This window comes from Gopherus evgoodei, chromosome 15 (genome assembly GCF_007399415.2).
Source record: "Gopherus evgoodei ecotype Sinaloan lineage chromosome 15, rGopEvg1_v1.p, whole genome shotgun sequence".
Lineage (NCBI taxonomy): Eukaryota > Metazoa > Chordata > Testudines > Testudinidae > Gopherus > Gopherus evgoodei.
In genome coordinates this window covers 7387177-7404576 of record NC_044336.1, presented here as the reverse complement: position 1 = coordinate 7404576, position 17400 = coordinate 7387177, and the positions used below count along the sequence as shown (strand labels likewise).

The 17400-nt window shown below is 49.6% G+C and overlaps 1 protein-coding gene across 6 annotated transcripts in view; it reads left to right on the top strand.

Annotated features, from left to right (window-relative positions):
- ARHGAP44 (Rho GTPase activating protein 44) overlaps positions 1–12625 on the top strand; it is a 173752-nt gene extending 161127 nt beyond the window's left edge. For 2 of the 6 annotated variants that reach the window (XM_030534516.1, XM_030534515.1), the window contains 2 exons: positions 2255–2632; positions 9172–12625. In XM_030534516.1, the coding sequence (XP_030390376.1) occupies positions 2255–2632; positions 9172–9314 (521 nt within the window). In that variant the 3' untranslated portion in view covers positions 9315–12625. Of the gene's footprint in view, positions 1–2254; positions 2633–4061; positions 4114–9171 lie in introns of all 6 variants that reach the window. The other 4 variants (XM_030534520.1, XM_030534519.1, XM_030534517.1 and 1 more) reach the window with 3 other exon arrangements.
- Positions 12626–17400: the final 4775 nt, after the last annotated feature.

Below are 17400 nucleotides of genomic sequence, written 5' to 3'. Positions count from 1 at the left end.
TCTTCTGATCAGGTGTCCAGTTTCCTGCTTGTAACTCTTTACAGGTATAAGAGACATTAACCCTTAACACTCTGTTTATGACAAAGCCCTTTGCCAGTATATTTATACAGGGAAAGCACTCCGAGTGTGGATACACTGTAACACGCATGCACACGCACACACATGCACATTTTGCGGGTAAAAGTGCAGTTGTGTTGGTGCAACTGCGTGGCACAGCTCGGTTGGTCAGGGATCGTACACCTCATGCACCAGCTGACAGCGCTATGCCAGCAAAAGTTTGTGCATTGGCTAGGCCGAAGACTCCTGTCAGAAGGACAATTATAATTCGGTCTGGGACAGATCCTGAGCTGGTGTCAATCAGTTTAGCTCTATTTAGTCAACAGGGTTACACTGATTTACACCAGCTGGGGATCTGGCCCGTGATAAGACTCATATGAAAACTATGTTGGGTCTTGATTTGATGAAGACTGTTGCTAAATTACATGCTGTAGAGATCTCCCATCATCCCCATCTTTATGTCAGGGACATGAGCTCACCACTGACGGCTGGAGCTGAGGAAGACGTGGCTAGGTTGGTTACACTTGCTTTGTATGTGGAAGGTTTTCATTGCAACCACAGACTTCTTCATTTGTTTGCTCAAATGAAAGCTACAGATGCTCCTCAGGAGCTGCTGAGAATTCCCACCCAGAAGCAGGAATTACTGGACATCTCACCAGTTCTCATCAAATCCACAGTGTGCCCTGTCTGGGCAGACCCCAGACACTGAGATAATTACAATGTGGGTCAGAGAAGCCTCCAAACGTCTGAGTGCTCATGCAAACCACCCCTCTGAACCTTTGGTTATTAGACAACAGACAAAATTTTCAAAAGCACCCGAGGGCCAGGTTTTAAAGGGTATTTAGCTGCTTAAAGATGTAGGTAGGTGCCTGGTGGGATATTCCAAACGGACTCAGGGAGTGATGAGCCTTCCAATGAGACTAGGGTGCCAAAGTGCCTAAATCACTTTTGAAAATGGGACTTGGACTCCTAAGTCACTTAGGCGCTTTTGAACATTTTGCCCAATATGTCTTAACAAAAGCACTCTCTGTACTTTGGTCAATGGAGCTTTCAGCTCCTGGAGTTCTGCCCTCTCCTGCATCGTCCATTGCCACATAGAGGCAGAGTGGCCTCATATGAAAACGCACTCAGTGCTGCCATGTGAATACCGCACTTTCCCTCCGTCTTCCAAAACACATCTCCACAGACCTCGGAAACCAGCTGAGGAGGCTGCACACTTGTGCAGGAAGCTCCTAGCTGACTGGATGGAGGGCAGGAGTGAGTCCGCGGATGCACAGTTCTCACTGGAGAGACCCAAGGAGTTGGTTCATGGTTCGGAGCTGCTGATGTCGCCTGCTTGATTAAGCGAGGAGTCCCTGCAGGACACTGGCAAGGCCTGCCTCACAAAGTCATTTTGCTGGGAAATGTAGCTGTGGGGCACGGGAGACAGACTGGAGTTCGCATCCCTTTGCTCCTGGGTGGGCTTTAATTCAACGTTCATGAGTATCCAGACCTACTGGGGGCTGTATGAGATCCCTTCTTCTACCATGTTTGGCACGTCCACCACAGTCCCTGTTACATGCTAGTTTCCATCTCACATGGGCTGTTTAACTGCAAGCCCCTTATGCTCCTCCCATATCCGTGAGGCAGGTGCCATCTTGAAATAATCAAGAATATTCTAACAGCCACAAATCTCAGTAGATGTGAAGGGCAAAGCTCTCCACTCGGATTCCTGGTTCATATAGCGAGGGAAGTGTTTTCCTGAGAATGCTTATGGGAGGACAGGTGCCTTTGCACATGTAAGGATCTGTTTTGCATGCAACCTTTAGTAGATACCGTTCTTTGTAACTGGCATCCAGCCTGGCCCTTGGAGATCTTTCTCTAGTGTAACAGGCTGTTTTTGTGTGTGTGAATAAAGAGGGGTGCTAAAATCTGATCCATGGAGAAGATAAGGGATCTGCTACTGCTGCTAGCTGATGGTGCATGCCTTTAGCTTGGCTAGGAGCAGCCAGAAGGGTTGGCGCTGTAGGATGAGGGTTCTAGTCCAGGTTCCCTGTGTGTGTGATTTGCAGAGTAATCGTACACAGCACCTGGGTGCAAGAGAGCCCAGCTTCTCACTTGCAGGAGTTGTGACATCAAATAGTTATAAGAAGTGCTAAGGATCCTCTGAACCTGTACTTCACTTTATGGTGTCTCTGTCTATCTTTGTCTTCCACAGTTTCCAAGAAGCTGGCTCCAATCACACCCAAGGTGCCCTACGGCCCGTCAGGCGGTATGTCCGACCAGTCCACGGGACAGCCATCCCCCGTCAGCCTGTCTCCCACCCCTCCGAGCACCCCTTCACCCTATGGACTGAATTACCCACACGGCTACTCACTGGCCTCAGGCCAGCTCTCCCCAGCTGCTGCTCCTTCCCTGTCTTCTCCTCCTTCCCTGACAAGCACTTTAACCAAGTCTCGACCCACCCCTAAGCCAAGGCAGAGGCCCACGCTGCCACCGCCACAGCCTCCCACAGCAAGCCTGACCGGCGCTAGCCCGCAGTCCATGGACCACACCCTGCTAGATGACATGTCCCCCGGGGAAAGCATGTCCACAGGTAACCAAGCCGTTCGCTCCCTAGAGCTTTGATCAGATCCCTTGCAGGGTACGGCAAGGAGAGAGGCGAATACGGTCAGCTAGTTTGTCGCCACGCCGACGAGGCTCGGTGGCATCAGTTTTCTGATTAGTCGGTGTTATCATGGGATGAGCGTGGGGATGCCAGAGTCCACTGTGCAGCAGGCACTGCGGAGGGAGTCAGTGCAAAATCAGATACCGCTGGGCAAATGGAAACGTGCTCCTGGGTATTTGGATCCAGAGCCAAGATGCAGGGTCTTTAAGGTGCTTTTATTTTAAGGAGTGGTGGGGACAAGTTTTGACTCATAAATCTCTGCATCCCCCTCTGAATCTGGGCCTCCTTAGCGGAGTGATCGCTTAGAAGGCAAATATCTGAGGGTAAAACCTGCCCTGGCAATGAGGCAGAATTAAAATAGTCAAACGCCTGTGTATGAAAACACAGCTCTCTTCTACCATGTGCTGTGTCAGCAGCCACCCCTCAAGCTGAGGTTCCTTGGTGAACCCTTGGTGCTGCCCTGGAGTGCAGCAGACAGGACACCAACTGGATTTAAAGGCCCTGTGCTAGCTGGCCTGCAAAGCTGGCTCAGGCATTCTGTTCACTGAGGCTGCAGCATAGATTTCAAAGCCACGCAGGCTTTTGTCATAACCGATCTGGTGGGATCTTCTCCATACTGCAGGTTGAGCCCTCGCAACAGCCTTTGATAAGTCTTACAATTGGTTCCCTTGGTTTTTTAGAGCTGTCCTCCCCGCCAGCTCTAGCAGATGTTTTGAAGTGTCCCCTGAGACCTCCAGATAGGTAAGGGTGTTGATATAGAAATATAGCATATAGTGGAATGCAAACTGGCCCAGGGACCTTAGGACGATGACAACATATAGGTCTATCTGGTGTCCTTTTGCCCGCTCTGAGGGACTGGTCATCATTTTGTGGTATATCTCGTGGCCCATGATGACTAGAAACAGATATTATACATGGTTGGAAACTTGGGAATCCTGGCTTTCCATTGATGTATAGTGGATCTTTCTACTCTTGACAGTTCATGAGATAGATACTTTTTCAGTTATACACTTGCATGTCTGTTGACTCCTTTACTTGTAGAACAGCATCTGAGACCCAGCCGGTCCAGTCCTGATCTGCTGGGTTGTGCTGGAAGGATTCACAAGGGAAATTATACAAATGTCCCCCTAGTACTCCAGGATTGCAGAGCAGGCAATGGTAAATAGGAATGGCAGATTGGTTTCTCTCTCCATGCAGGTTTTGAAAACTAGTCTGTTTATACTGTAATGTATTCTATGTTCTGTTTTATGACTTGACAGCCACAATTCTCTGAACCGTGTTTCTGTTGTGTTCTTGTCTCCTTGTTGCTGCTTATTTTTGTTTCCTTTCTCCCAATCCTATGATTGTGTCCTTGCAGCTGTTTGAGGCGAGTGATGCAATATTGGATAGGTGTGAGGGGGATTCTCAGGGTAAGCTGGAGTTCCCATGCAAACCTCCTCTCTCTGGCACTTGAAAAGCTAACCCCCTAGAGTGACCACCAGCGGCTGGCTGTTGCGTCAGATTCACTACTAATTCCATCTCGCTCTCTTTGGCCTTTGCATGGGGCTCGCTGAACCGGAATTGCATGGCTTCTTGGGCCTGTGACCGTATCACAAGTTCACCAATAATTACCTTATTAGTAAACTTGTTTCTTTTGCTTCCTGGAACCGCTGGCCTTTGTTCCCGCCCCCTTTGTATATTGAAATCAGTCAATGAAAACAATCCCATGACCAACTCCTGACCTTCCCCTCCCCTTTCTTCCCCTCCCAACCATGGCTTAGAACTGACCTGTATGAATAATTTCTCCCTCTTCCATTTCATGTATTGTTTTTCAGAAGGGATGTCATGATATTGCCGTTCTTAATTGCCTTGATTGGGTATTGATGCCGATGGTATGTTTTCTGGGGATATTTAGCGTCACTAGGTGGTGCTTATTTACTCTGACCAGGAGCACTCTGGAAATGCGCGCCGATAAAATGAACGAATAGCATCATGCAAATGCGCTGTAGCGTTAAGAGCCTAATGTCACAGGTGACAAATGAGGCATGCATGCTAGGCACGTGGTATGGGACTGTTGGGCTGAGCAGCCCAATTGATAAAAACAGCCACTGCAAGTCACTGCAGTGCCACACCAGTAGAACTCCACCTTTCCTGCAGTGGAACCCACAGGACTAGCACGTCAGTGGGCCTCCGCGGTGCACCAGCAGATGCACTACAGGTTCTGATGGCGTGTGAACTGGATGAGTGTGCATCCACAGGCTGTTCTCCGCTGCGGTGTTAGCACCAGCTGTAACTCGAGTGTTAAATCTAACTGGCCAAAAATCTCTCGCTCCACCTAGGCGTGCTTTGGACTCAAGCTAACTGGCCTGTCAGGGGATGCGGAGATGCTCGAGCTAGTAACGCAGAGGGAACAAAACTATTCTGTGCTACTAGTCCAGCCACCCGGGGCAGCTCCAGGGTGTGGCTGCTCTCACTAGAGCTAAGCCAACTCGAGTATAGCCGACGCTGCTCTGAACACAAGCCCTAAGGGGCTGTCAAGGCTGGAATTTTTGCTCCTGTCTCCACACTAGTAAAGTGATCACCATTTTGCTCAAGTTAGCAAACAGGTTTGTGAATACTAGTCCAGTCCCTCTACAAACACCTGTTCCAGGGCTCAGATATTAGTGGTTTGCCCCAGGGTCCAGCCATGGGCAAGCCCAATCATTACTAGAGCATCTCTGGACTGACATTTGCATGGCTGTTAGTTAACTTAAAGGAAACGGGCTCAAAAACCCTAACTAGCCACTTCACAGACTGTCGTCATGACAGCACACCCTGGTTTGCTATGATCTTCCTTGGTTTTTTTCCAGCAGGGGTTTCCTCAGTATCTTCCCATTACATGCTGCAAAACGTTATCCGATAGAAACAGTCTCACAGCGCTGGTTAGCAGTGAGCTTGTTTCAAATACACATGACAAGTAGGCCTCTTTATTTCAAAAACTAAAACTGCTTCATGTCTGAAAACTGGAGCCCCCTTCCCTACCCCCTGAGGCGCTGCCCGGCTCCACCTCTTCTCCCAGGCCCCACCCTTGCTCTGCCTCTTCCCTTGAGACCCCGCCCCCACTCATTCCCCTCCCCCTTCCTCATTGCAATCCTTTCCACCTTCCTCTCCCCACCCTCACCCTCACCCCGCAGGTGGGCTCCCTCTGCTCTGGGGCTAGAACGGGAGCCGCAGCCTGATGCAGAGCCTGCCCAAGAGATACAGGAAGGAGGCAGCCCTGGCCGAGCAGGGGCTGGCACGGGTTGATGACCCAGCACCTTCCCCCCGCCACCACGGTAACCAGATTTTTGGTGTCCAGTCAGTTCATCTGACCGGACACTGCCAGGTCCCCTTTCCAGTTGAAAACCAGACACCTGGTAACCCTATCCAGAGCAGCTAAAATATAGAGTCCCTCACACCGTGTGAGCCAGCTGTACACCTAGTCCCACTGGCCAGATGCAAAATGGTCCAATATCTGCAGCTGCTCGTTTGGCATCAGGGAAGAGATCATCTCAGACACCCATGGGCAAATGACCCAGCCTTAGCGCAGGGGGCTGGCTAGGTGACCTCTCGAGGTCCCTGCTAGCCTTAACAGCTCTGTGGTTCTAAACACGTCTACCTGGTTTACACATCCACGCTGCAGGCTTTGGAGAATGCTGATGCCCACAAGAGGCGTTAGCTGCGCTCCTGAAAATGTGGGCCCACTCTCATGTTTAAGGCTTCGAGAGGCAAGCTTGTTCCAGTTGGGAAGGGGCACTTGTGCGGTCATTAGGAACAATGGATCAGTGATGGTGGAAAAGGAATATAAAAATCTGGAGGCAAATTTCTGGTGGTGCAAGCTCAGGGATGTCAGCAGTGTTGCCCTGGTGTAGGCAAGAGCAGAATTTTACCCCTGGTGTAAAATGAGCCTAAATCTTCATATAAAGTGTTGGGGGAGGGGAGAGGGGGTGCGGGCGCTGTCCCACCGTCCCGTCTCTCTAGGCCGCACATCCCCGAAGCAAGCTGTACGGGTGTGAGAGCACAGACTGTGCCCATGACATCTGCCAGTCATACCCCCCCGTAGGCCAAACTCTGCTCCCAGGCCCACACAGCAAATCTCAGCCGGGGTACTCTGCTCTTCCCCAGGCAGGTGCTTTCGCAGGGCTGGGAGTGCTCTCTCCAACGGATCTCCAGCTGCACCCAGGTCTATGTATTGCGTAGGGTTTCTTTTTTAACCTTCTAACTCCAGGACTTGAGTTTGCTCCTCAGGGCTCCAGGCTGAGGGGCAGGAGCTCAGAAAACCCGGTGCCTGTTTCTTCAATAAGCGATAGAGTCCTGTGGCACCTTATAGACTAACAGACTTATTGGAGCATAAGCCGCTCCTAGGTCCAAAAGCGTCCCTCCCATGCACAGGTGAAGAGCCGCCTGCCCCCCGTTTGCCTGCCTGATTCACCATCAGCCCAGAGCCATGGCAGGCTGTGCCTGTCCCTGGCTGTTTCCACTGAGGTGACTCACCTTCCCTTCCTCTTGGTATGAAGTGGGACTCAGAGCAGCACAGAGCCCGAGCGCAGGGGGAGAATTGCCAGCCAGGGAGAGGCAAGTTGGACCAGGACTGACTGTACCCAGGAGGCCCTTATCCAGCTCTGCCTTCCTCTGACCTCAACCCCCCCGTCCCCCGCCAACCCTCTCCTGAAGATATGAAGTGCCGCCCACCTGGCCAGCATTCGAAGGGTTACTAGCAATGTTCCCTCTAATTTTTTCCATCCATGTGCAGGTTTAATTTTGTTACGTGCACCAATATTGAGGTATATGCGCATGTGCACCACCAGTAGAAATAAAAAACCTAGCTAGGATGTATATTTTCAAAAAGTTACCATAGGGATAATTACTCCAGCCAGGAGAGCGTGGGCATTTTAGAACTCACTACTCAAAGAATTCAATGTAAGCGTAAGAGAGAAATAAAACAATGAAATGCACAGACCAGTCAAAAAGCTAAAATAATACACTTCGAAAGAAGTAACAACAACAATACAAGTCTGTGTTGGGAAGTGAGTGTGAAAGTCTGTTTGAGAGAGAGAGAGAGAGAGAGAGAGAGAGTGTATGTGTATGTGTGTGAGACAGACACAGCCACCACACAAGTGTCTGGAGCTGGAACCCACCGGGCTCTGAGCCTGCTGCCGATCTGTGGAAATCCATGTGGCCTGAGTGCAGCCAGCTCGCGCTGCCCATCTAGGGGTGGGAGCGGTGTGGAGGCCTGAGCTGTGCTCCTCGTTCCCTGGGCTGCAAGGAGCTGCAGTGCTGTGGATGCAGCACCCTCCGCACCCATATCTCCCTAGCCACTTCTTCCATCGGTGCAGCTAGAAGAGCAGATTGACTCAACACAGGCTGCTTGAGGGGGCAAAGGGGGAAAATGGGGAGGGGGAAATCCCAGAAGACCCTCCCGCCAAGGCAGAGTAACTTACTATATTTGAAACCTGAATTGTTGGCCCTTGACCTTGCCCCAAAGGCCAGTCCAGTGCTGCACGCTGTGGGCAGTCCATGTACCTGTCCGGCCACTCGCCTACGCACGTCCCGCCCTCAAATGAGACACAGGCCTCATATGTCACTCATTTCCCTATGATTCAGGAAAAGGGAGAATGCATGGGTGGGGCTGGCCTTGGCGGCTAATTAGAAACCTAGCAACCCTGGCTAGTGTGGTAATTGTGGCATTTGCACTTGGCAGCTGGAAAGGACCCAGCTAATGAGGTGGCTGCGTATTTGGGCGAGTGAGTTTAATATCCTTTCATGTCTTCCCCCCGTCCGCCAAGCAATCTCTCGTGCTCTAGGAGAAAAGATGGAGGGGGCTGAATACTGGCAGGTTTGAAAAGGAAAATGAAGTGGAGTTTAGGAAATAGCCATGAGTACATGAAAGGTAGTAGCTCTTTGAGTGTGAGATCTACTGTCGAAGTCCCTGCTCTGGAGACATTCACAACTAGACTAAGCAACAGAGAGTATCCTCTCGGGACCAATCCTGTATTCCCATACGGGGGGTAGGCTAGATGGCTCCATAGCGTTTTCCACTCTGCTATCTGCGATGGGGAAAGATTGAAAGGGGCTAAGGCGAGTCTGCAAAGTGTAAGGGCCCGAAACAAAAGGGGTCAGTAGAAGGTGCCAGTTTCTGCCCCGTGTTTTGGAAAGACTCTGGGCTCGGCATTTGTGCTGAGTCCTAGCAGGCCCATGGGGATAGTGACAAGAATAAGAGAGAGGCTGGCTGCTGCGACGGAGACACCCAACCTTCAGGAGAGGAAGTGAAAACGATAGAAGGTGCAAACCTAGACTTTATTATGACATCCCTGTGCTCTGACATTAACAACGTATTAGCCTGAGAAATGTTTTTGCCGCTAGGAAAAAGCAGCGCCTCCCAAGTTGCTTTTTGCTGATCTCATCTGTCCGTCTTAGCGCGGGTTCGCAGGAGCAGCCTCTTACCTCTGCCTTTCTGTGCCCGATTGCAGATCTCGTCCCCTTTGATGTCCCTTCTATACACGTCGAGGTTGATCCTGCACTCCACCAAGATCCGCTGGAACAAACCCAGAGACATTCTGCAGCAGGGAAAGTCGATTCGGAAGAGGAAGAATCGGAAAGCACCGCCCTATGACATAGTGTCCCCTTCCCCCATTGACTCTCTTGTACATACATGTGATCCCATAACCACTACGGTCCGGAGACCCTGCCCTGGCAGGGCTTGCTCTCAGTGGGGGCTCCATTCTCCAGCTACCAGTGTGAGCTGGCTGGATGGACATGTGTGACTTGTAGCAAACAGGGACAGCCTATCTCCATGGCAAAATGCATTTCTGGGGCAGTTTTGGTTACTTATTTCCATCGGTTTGTTTCGCCTTATCCAAACTTTGCCTTTTGACTTGGTGCCTAAGTATCCCCCTTTCAAGCTTTCAGCCCTGTTCCAAAAATAACCCCAACCCCCCTCCCCACACCCCAAACACACATTCCCCATTGCTCTTCAGCAGGGTGGTCACTGCAGTAACGGTGCCCAGTGGCACCAGGCTGCCAGGCAAGGGTTCCGCTCGTTGGGTTCCACCAGCGTCCCCTTGCCTGGCAGCTGGTGAAATCCTTGCCTGGTGGCCCATTGCTTTTCCAGCTGCACTGCTGTGCTGTCAATGCCGATGCTGTCTCCGTCCCCTGCAGGAAGGCTATTATAGGAGAGATGTTGTCTCTAACCCTTATAAGCCTGTTGTTTTCCAAACTGTCTGCCAAACTGACCGCTTTAGGGTAACACCTGCAGGGTGGTCTCCAGGAGAGTGTTTGCCCCAATGGGATCTGAACCATGTCTCATCATTCCCAAATACCTCACCCTGGCTTTTTCTCCTTCCCTTGTTTCTTTGTTGGCTTGACTCCTTGTTATTGGCCGGAAACGACTCCCTGTCTGAGCCGCAGCTGGGGATTTGGCAAGGAACCAGGTGTGACTGTTCCTCTTGGGACCACGGCAGGCAGTTTGGAGCGGCATGGACACGCCTGCGATTGGCAAGGGAGGCGTGGGCCCCATCGGCGTGAACGGCGCCACTTTGTGCTGGAGAGCAAGGCCATGCTTTGAATAGCAATAATGTGCTCATGTTGTGTCCCCCTACCTGTGCTTTAGAAAGTGAGATGTGGCCCGGGTGACCTTGCCTTTCCAGCTCAATGCTCACCAGCGCAACTCCCTCATCTCCCCCCACCAAGTGTCACATATTCCTGCATCAGTGTCTGCAAGGAGAGGGCAAAACTGACTACAGGGACATGTTACTAGGCACCTGATTACAGTTTACTCAGCACTGAGCCTTAGTTAGCTCTTTTGTTTGGGTGGTGTGGAGCAGAGGTTTTGGTGGTGCATGCAAAGACAAATTTAACCTTTTATCCTTTTGAAAGATATAAATATATATATATATATCTGTCTGCATAGATATATATATATATTATATATTTGTATATATAAAATAGATCTATATATATTTGTTTTATTTGAGCCATTCCATCTGAACTGGTGTACCAATGTACAATGTAAATTGAAATGCTTAGCGTCCCCGGATAAGTATAAATGTATAAAGAAATATTCTCTCACAGCCGTATTTGCAAGTTAAGATGTTACAGCTTTCTGCACAGGTCATAAGTGCAACTCATCACCCAGACTGTAATGGGGACACAGGGGGGAGGGAGGGGCAGGGGTGTAGTGCTAAATCACCTGAAATAAATGTGCAAATTGCTGTCAAATTGTTGGTAAAATGGGGGTTCTTCTCCTCAAACACAGTGAATGTCATGTATTTGCAGCAGTTCCTCCAGAAGGACTTGCTAGTTTGTGTCTCACACTCTGACTTGAAATATCAACACCCCGAGCAGCTTCTTGAAAGAAGCCGCACGCTTGACTCCTCACACCACCCTGCCCCCAACTCTCCTTGAAGGGTGTTCTCATTAAAATAGAATCAACTGATGATGTTTACTGAACCCGTATATGTAGCCTCCAATCCAGGTCTCGCTGTGCCTCTTTGCCAAGGAGAGGGGGAGGTGAGGTTGTAGAAGGGTCAGTGGTGAAGATTCATCAGTGAAAAAACCTTGCCATTCTCAGGGGTTTATGCTGCAGCCCGTCACCATGGTGTCTGGGTGTCTCCTCTGTAAAATCAGTCATGATAGCGAAGTCTGTAGTGGAATTCATGGAGACTCCAGCACCTGTCAAGAGGACACCCAGGCTTGTGTTGGTGGCTCAGCTGGATGTCTTTGGTGGGGAGTTCTCACAAGAACATTGGCCAGGGCAGAGCTTAATCTGAGCAAACGCTTACAGAAAAGAAAGATGACATCCATTAGGCCTGTTCCACTTCAAATAGAGAAGTGAAGAAACACCCCCTTCCCTCCCCCCCAAATGTGCACTTCTTTGCAAAGCCACACTGCAAAAACAGCCTGGAGGGTCCAGGGTGACTTTTTTTTCTGTTTCCCTAGAGCAAATCTGTGCAGTTGGCAAGTAAAACGCTGGGCTTTCCTACCAGCCAGCCCTGAAAACTCAGCCTGAGAGCTGAAAGTCAAGCTGGCCTCTTTCCTTCTTGTACAACATGGAAACCAGATCCTCTCAAACTATTTTGATTTATTTTTGTTAATGAGATTACAAGTTTGGTTGATAAAGGTAATAGTGTTGATGTATTATACTTACTCTTCTGTGAGGCATTTGACTGGGTGCCACAGGACATTTTTGATTAAAAACTAGAATGATATAAAATTTACATGGCCCCCGTTAACTGCATTAAAAGTTGGCTAAGTGATAGGTCCCAAAATGTAAGTATAAGCAGAGTTAGCACTGTGTGCATCTGTTTCCAGTGGGGTCTTGCAGGGCTTTGTTCTTGGCCCTGTAGTATTTTTATGAATGACCTGGAAGAAAACTTAAAATCATAACTAATAAAGTTTGCAGTTGTGACAAAAATTGGGGGAGTGGTCAGTAATGAAGAGGACAGGTCATTGATCCAAAGCAATGAGGATCATTTGATAGGCTGAGCTTAAGCAAACAATATGTGTTTTAATACGTCTAAATGTAAATGTGTTCATCTAGGAACAAAGAATGGAGGCCATACCAACAGGATGGGAGACTCTGTCCTGGGAAGCCGGGACTCTGAAAAAGATTTGGTGGTCATGGTAGATAATCAGCTGAGCTAGTATGATGCTGTGACCAGGAGAGCTACTGTGATCCTAGGATGCATAAACAAGAGTGTCTAGGGTTACTGGACAGCAAGTGTGAAAAATCGGGATGGGAATGGGGGGGTAATAGGAGCCTATATAAGAAAAAGACCCCAAAATCAGGAGTGTCCTGATAAAATTGGGACATCTGGTCACCCTAAGAGTGTCTCACATAGGAGTAGTGAGGTTATTTCACCTCTGTATTTGACGCTAGTGCGACCACTGCGGGAATTCTGTGTCCAGTTCTGGTGCCCACAATTCAGGAAGGATGTTCTTAAGTTGGAGAGAGATCAGAGAGGAGCCATGAGAATGACTAAAGGATTAGAAAACCTGCCTTATAGTGATAGACTAAGGAGCTTGATCTATTTAGCTTAACAAAGAGAAAGGTGTCGTGGAAAGTGACCACCACCGTGTTGAGTTGATCAGACAGCCTGAGGCTCCTTTATTGATCAATCAGAGATACATGTGTACACACGGAGAGACGACAAATCCCCTAGCAAGGGGTAAGTCACTCTACCTTACAGCAGTGATACCTGGGTTTATAAAGCCGAAAACCGCAAATTATCATATGAACTCATACATCCGATGATACCTTATTTGGTTAATACAATAACATCTTCTAACCATCTGCTAAAAACAATTGCTATTAATATACCGGTTATGAGCTAATTTGCAAGCCTGCTCCTTTGTTACTTCCCCATTTTACAGGTTTCGCGATCGTCAGGACATTGACACCTGGTTTTCCACCTACTTGTGGTTACGCTATTGCACGTAGCTCAGGCCTTTTTGAGGAACTTGGGTCCAAAAATACCTATTGGTGTACCTTTGGTCAAATGATCATGAGTTATATTTTACGCCCACACAAGCAACTTAATAAACCATAATAAACTAAAAGCTGTTATAACTTAACAGATTTTCTGGTTCCCCTTTATCCAATTCTAGTTCCTCTTTTTGGGGCCCTGACCACATTTTTTTGCCTCAGCGTGCCCTTTGTACAGAAAAACAAGTTTAGCAGGAGTTAAAACTCTTGCTTCTAGCTAAGGGCCTACTCTTACTTTATTCTCAGAAAAAAGCCTGGGGCCTTGGGTAAGGTGGGGTCGGGGGGGGGGTTCCCTATCAACTCCCTCCTTTTTGATGCCTTTGTCTTACATGGCATCAAACTCCTCACTCTGGATATCCATTAAGTCCTGGATCTCCAGATGAGGGTTCTTTAAGTTTGGAATGCTGGCATAGGTGGCTTCTTTTAAGGAAGCATTTAGCGTGGCATAATGCAGGCGATCCTCATTGGCTAAAGTCGATTCCATTAATGGGTTAAGGGGTACTAACTGTGGTGGGGTATAGGAACGGGAAGTTGCACAAGGGCATGTGCAATGTGACCAGCAACAACAGCAACACCAGCAGCAGATACACACAACAGTAAACGTGCTAATGCCAAGGAGGAGCCATACGTACCAGGGGTGATGGGGTGACTGAACACTTTTTGTGAATTGGCAGAGAATGTCACTTTTAGCACAGAGGGAAGATACTAAGTGAACAGTTTGGAGGGTGTTCATAGCTTCCTGATAAACAGTTTCTAAATAATGAATTTGAGTTTGCAATTGTGAAATAGATCGGATTTCTGGCAGAAGAGATAACAATGAGTGAAATTTGTCAGGGACAACAGATGTCCAGTTGAAAGGGACCTGAAACTCCAAATAAACCTGATAATCCTTTTTTGCGGGCCAATAAATATTATGAGTACCTGAGTTAATGTGGAGGTTAAAGGCCACATCATAGATAATAGATGAATTGACATGGACACAACTGTTATTGGCGGACACAAGGGTGTGGGAGGCTAAATCTTGCAAGCTGCCAAGACCCTCCCAACATACCCGGTGATGGACAGTTACCACCTCTCCGGGGTGTAGTTTTCTAAAGCATTGTAGTTGTGGGGGCTGTAAGGGCCAATAGGTCCAGAGATCACCTAGACCTATCCAAAGGTCAGGGGTTATAGCTGGGGCACCAATTAAGAAGCGGTTAGGACCGCCAGGGGGCTTAATTTCCCAAACATCTCGATGAATTACCCAGTCCCACAAGCAACCACCCCAAGGGCCTGGGAGAATACGATAAGTGGGGGCCCAAAATCCTTTCACGGGTCCATAAGCCCGGAAGGAACACTGTGAGCACCAACACTTCCATTCAGAAAACTTCCAAGTGTGTCTCCATGGCCACAAATAGGGGGATATACCAGATGTATTAGTAAGGGCAGTGGGCCAGCGCTGCTGTTCGAGGTCCTTACGTAAGGAGAAAAGGATGGTATTGAGATAATCCTGTACTTCTGAACACGCCTGATCCCACTGCAATGCCTTTCCTGATACAGTAGCCTGATGGACCATATGCTTAAGCAGGTCCTGGGTAACAATGCTTAGTGCTGAGATAGTATGGAGTGCGCCTATACCGGCCTTTTCCTCAGTAATCTGAGTCCCAGAGATAAACCCTGCGGCCTGGTCTAATTGTCCCAGATGGCCCTCATGTTCCTGCGTTTTGTAAACAGTCCAAGCTGAGGCTGCAGTGTTAGCACCGTGCAGCAGAGTATCAACAATATCTCTCCTTTTTCTGCTATCTTTAAGTCGAGTTTGTTGTTCCATCAGGCGTAGGGCTGCGCCTTTAGAGCAGTTAGAGTAAGTGGCGGCGATTTGAAAGTGAGAGAGGGGAAAAGAAAAATGGATGGTTCCTAAAGTGGCATTTAGGATTGTCCATTTAAATCCTGATAAGTGAGGTTTTTCTGTAGGCTCATACCATAATTGTTGGTTCTGAACCTGAATGCCCTCCTTAGCCAGGGAAGTGTTAATTGAATGGGAAGGGGTGTATTGAAGTAGAGTACAAGTGATATTTACAGTGAGGGGAAGATCCTGGACACAAAGAAATCCTACAGTGGCTAAGCATATCCTTTCAACTGTAACATCAGTTCTGGTGGCACGAGTGGCTATAAAACATTCTGGACCCTTTTCAGTAAGTGGCCAACAAGTGCCTGGGACTAACACGAGGTCTATATCATGGTCAGTGTCCCACGTGTCCATGTAAATTTCAGCTTGGTCAGGTTCTCCTGTATAAGTAACATAAGAGGTTATATTACTGTAACTAAGATACACCATACCAAACGCATTCCATTTAACATACCGTTGGTATACATGGCCATGCAATGAGAAGATTAACATGGATACACAATAGGAAAACAAATCACCAGAGGAAGAGGGTCTGGGCCATTGTATAATGGTCGAGGTCTCGGGTAAATATGGGTCTGATTGGGGCTCGGAACGGGCATGGTTTTCTGAGATATTGAGGGATGGAGTTACTAGGGGAGGCTTAACTAAAGGGGAGGCCGTGGGGGGAGCACAGACATACTGTGAACATCTGCGCCATCTATTGAGAGTGAGGTTTCACTTTGGCCTGTCAAGAGGGCGGAGCTTCCAGCGTACCACTGCTTATCTTTCTCCCCAATTCGAGCTGGAATGGGGATCAAACCTCTCCCTTGCCTCATAGGGCGGCTGTGAGGATAAACAAATTGAAGACTACGACACCCCAACCACAGAGGCCATGCGGGCAGACAGATTTCTTTCTGTTTCTGAGACTAACTAACATTGTCAGTACAGCAATGAAAAATGGGTGAACATTTGGCTGGAAGTTGATGGAGTTGATCATCTTGGGAGGACGCTGCCTTTCTGCAAAACAGCTGACCCAAAAGATTCTCTGCCCCAGATCGCCATGTGTGGTAAGATTGGACGTGGAGCCATCCCCCTCACAGACTCCACTGAAGCTGCCCTGATTTACGCCATCTGGGATCTGCTCCGTCTTTTCTTTCTGCGGCCTGCTCCATCCCCTTTGCCATGCTGCAGCTGTTCTGAGCCTTCCCTGTTGCTTCCCTCCCCCATGCTGGCTCTGGCCCCCACCCCCTGAGGCTCAGCTGAGTCATGCCGCTGCTCCCTGGCGGTCAGCATGGCACGTTCCCAGTGCCAGTGCCTTGCATGTGGTCAGAGGCTGGGAGTTGAATGGGCTTTTGCTCAGGCAGAGACCCTTACCAGACCCAGCCAGCAGCCCAGTAACGAGTGCTGCAGGGGCTCAGGACTGTGCCGGGGGAAGAACGAGTCAGGGTGGCTGCCCCTGCCCCAAGCAGTAGTGGGGCTGGGATGAATATGCAGCTACTGCTCATACAGTAAATTCCATTGGCTTGGAGAGCTCTGGAGCCCAAGCCCCTCCTGTGTGCTCAGCGTCGTAGGGCTGGACTCTCAGCCCTGCAGAGCGAAGGCCTCATCATAGCCCCAGTTCCTGGACACTATGGGAGCAGGAGGGCAACCACCTGGGCCATGTGCTAGCTCAGCTCCTGGCGGACTCCATCCCTCTGCCCTGCCCAGGTGTGTGCTGCCCTCACTGCAGGGCCCATTATCTCCTTGCTCTCTGCTGAGCCTGCAAACGGGGGCCATGTGCCCCTTGGGCAGGGGGCTTGGGGGTGTGGTGTGGGCTCTGTTCTCTAGGAACCAGTCAGCATCCTGGCTCCCCGGGCCATGGAGAAACCTCATCCACTCTCTCCTCCTGGCGGCTCAGCTCTCCCCTTCCAGGCTAGCCCCCTGCTGCTGTGCCTGCTGGCACCTGCCCTCCTCTGGGTTCCTGTCTCTTTCCACATCACAATCAGCCTCTTGCAAGCTTCAGTTCCCCTCTGCTTTCCTTTCCCGCCCTCCCATCCCTGCCACTGCCTGTCTCATTAGCCATCTTAGCCCCGCTCCATTTGTGGTTCTGAGCCTTTGCTCACCCTTCTTCCTAAGCTTGCAACACCCTCCTGATTCCAGGGCATCTAGACAACCCTCTTCTTCCCCCGCCCCCACCCCAGCCTGCCCCTGCCCTCTGCTCCCACTCTGACCCACAGGAAAGAGCAGCAAGACAAGGACATGGTGAACCCCTGGGGCTGTCTCTCCCCTGGAAGGGGTGTTGTGCTGTCCCCATGGTTTCTGCTCTGTTCACTGCAGTGCTGTGTGATGCATGGATAAGCTTGGAGCAAGGAC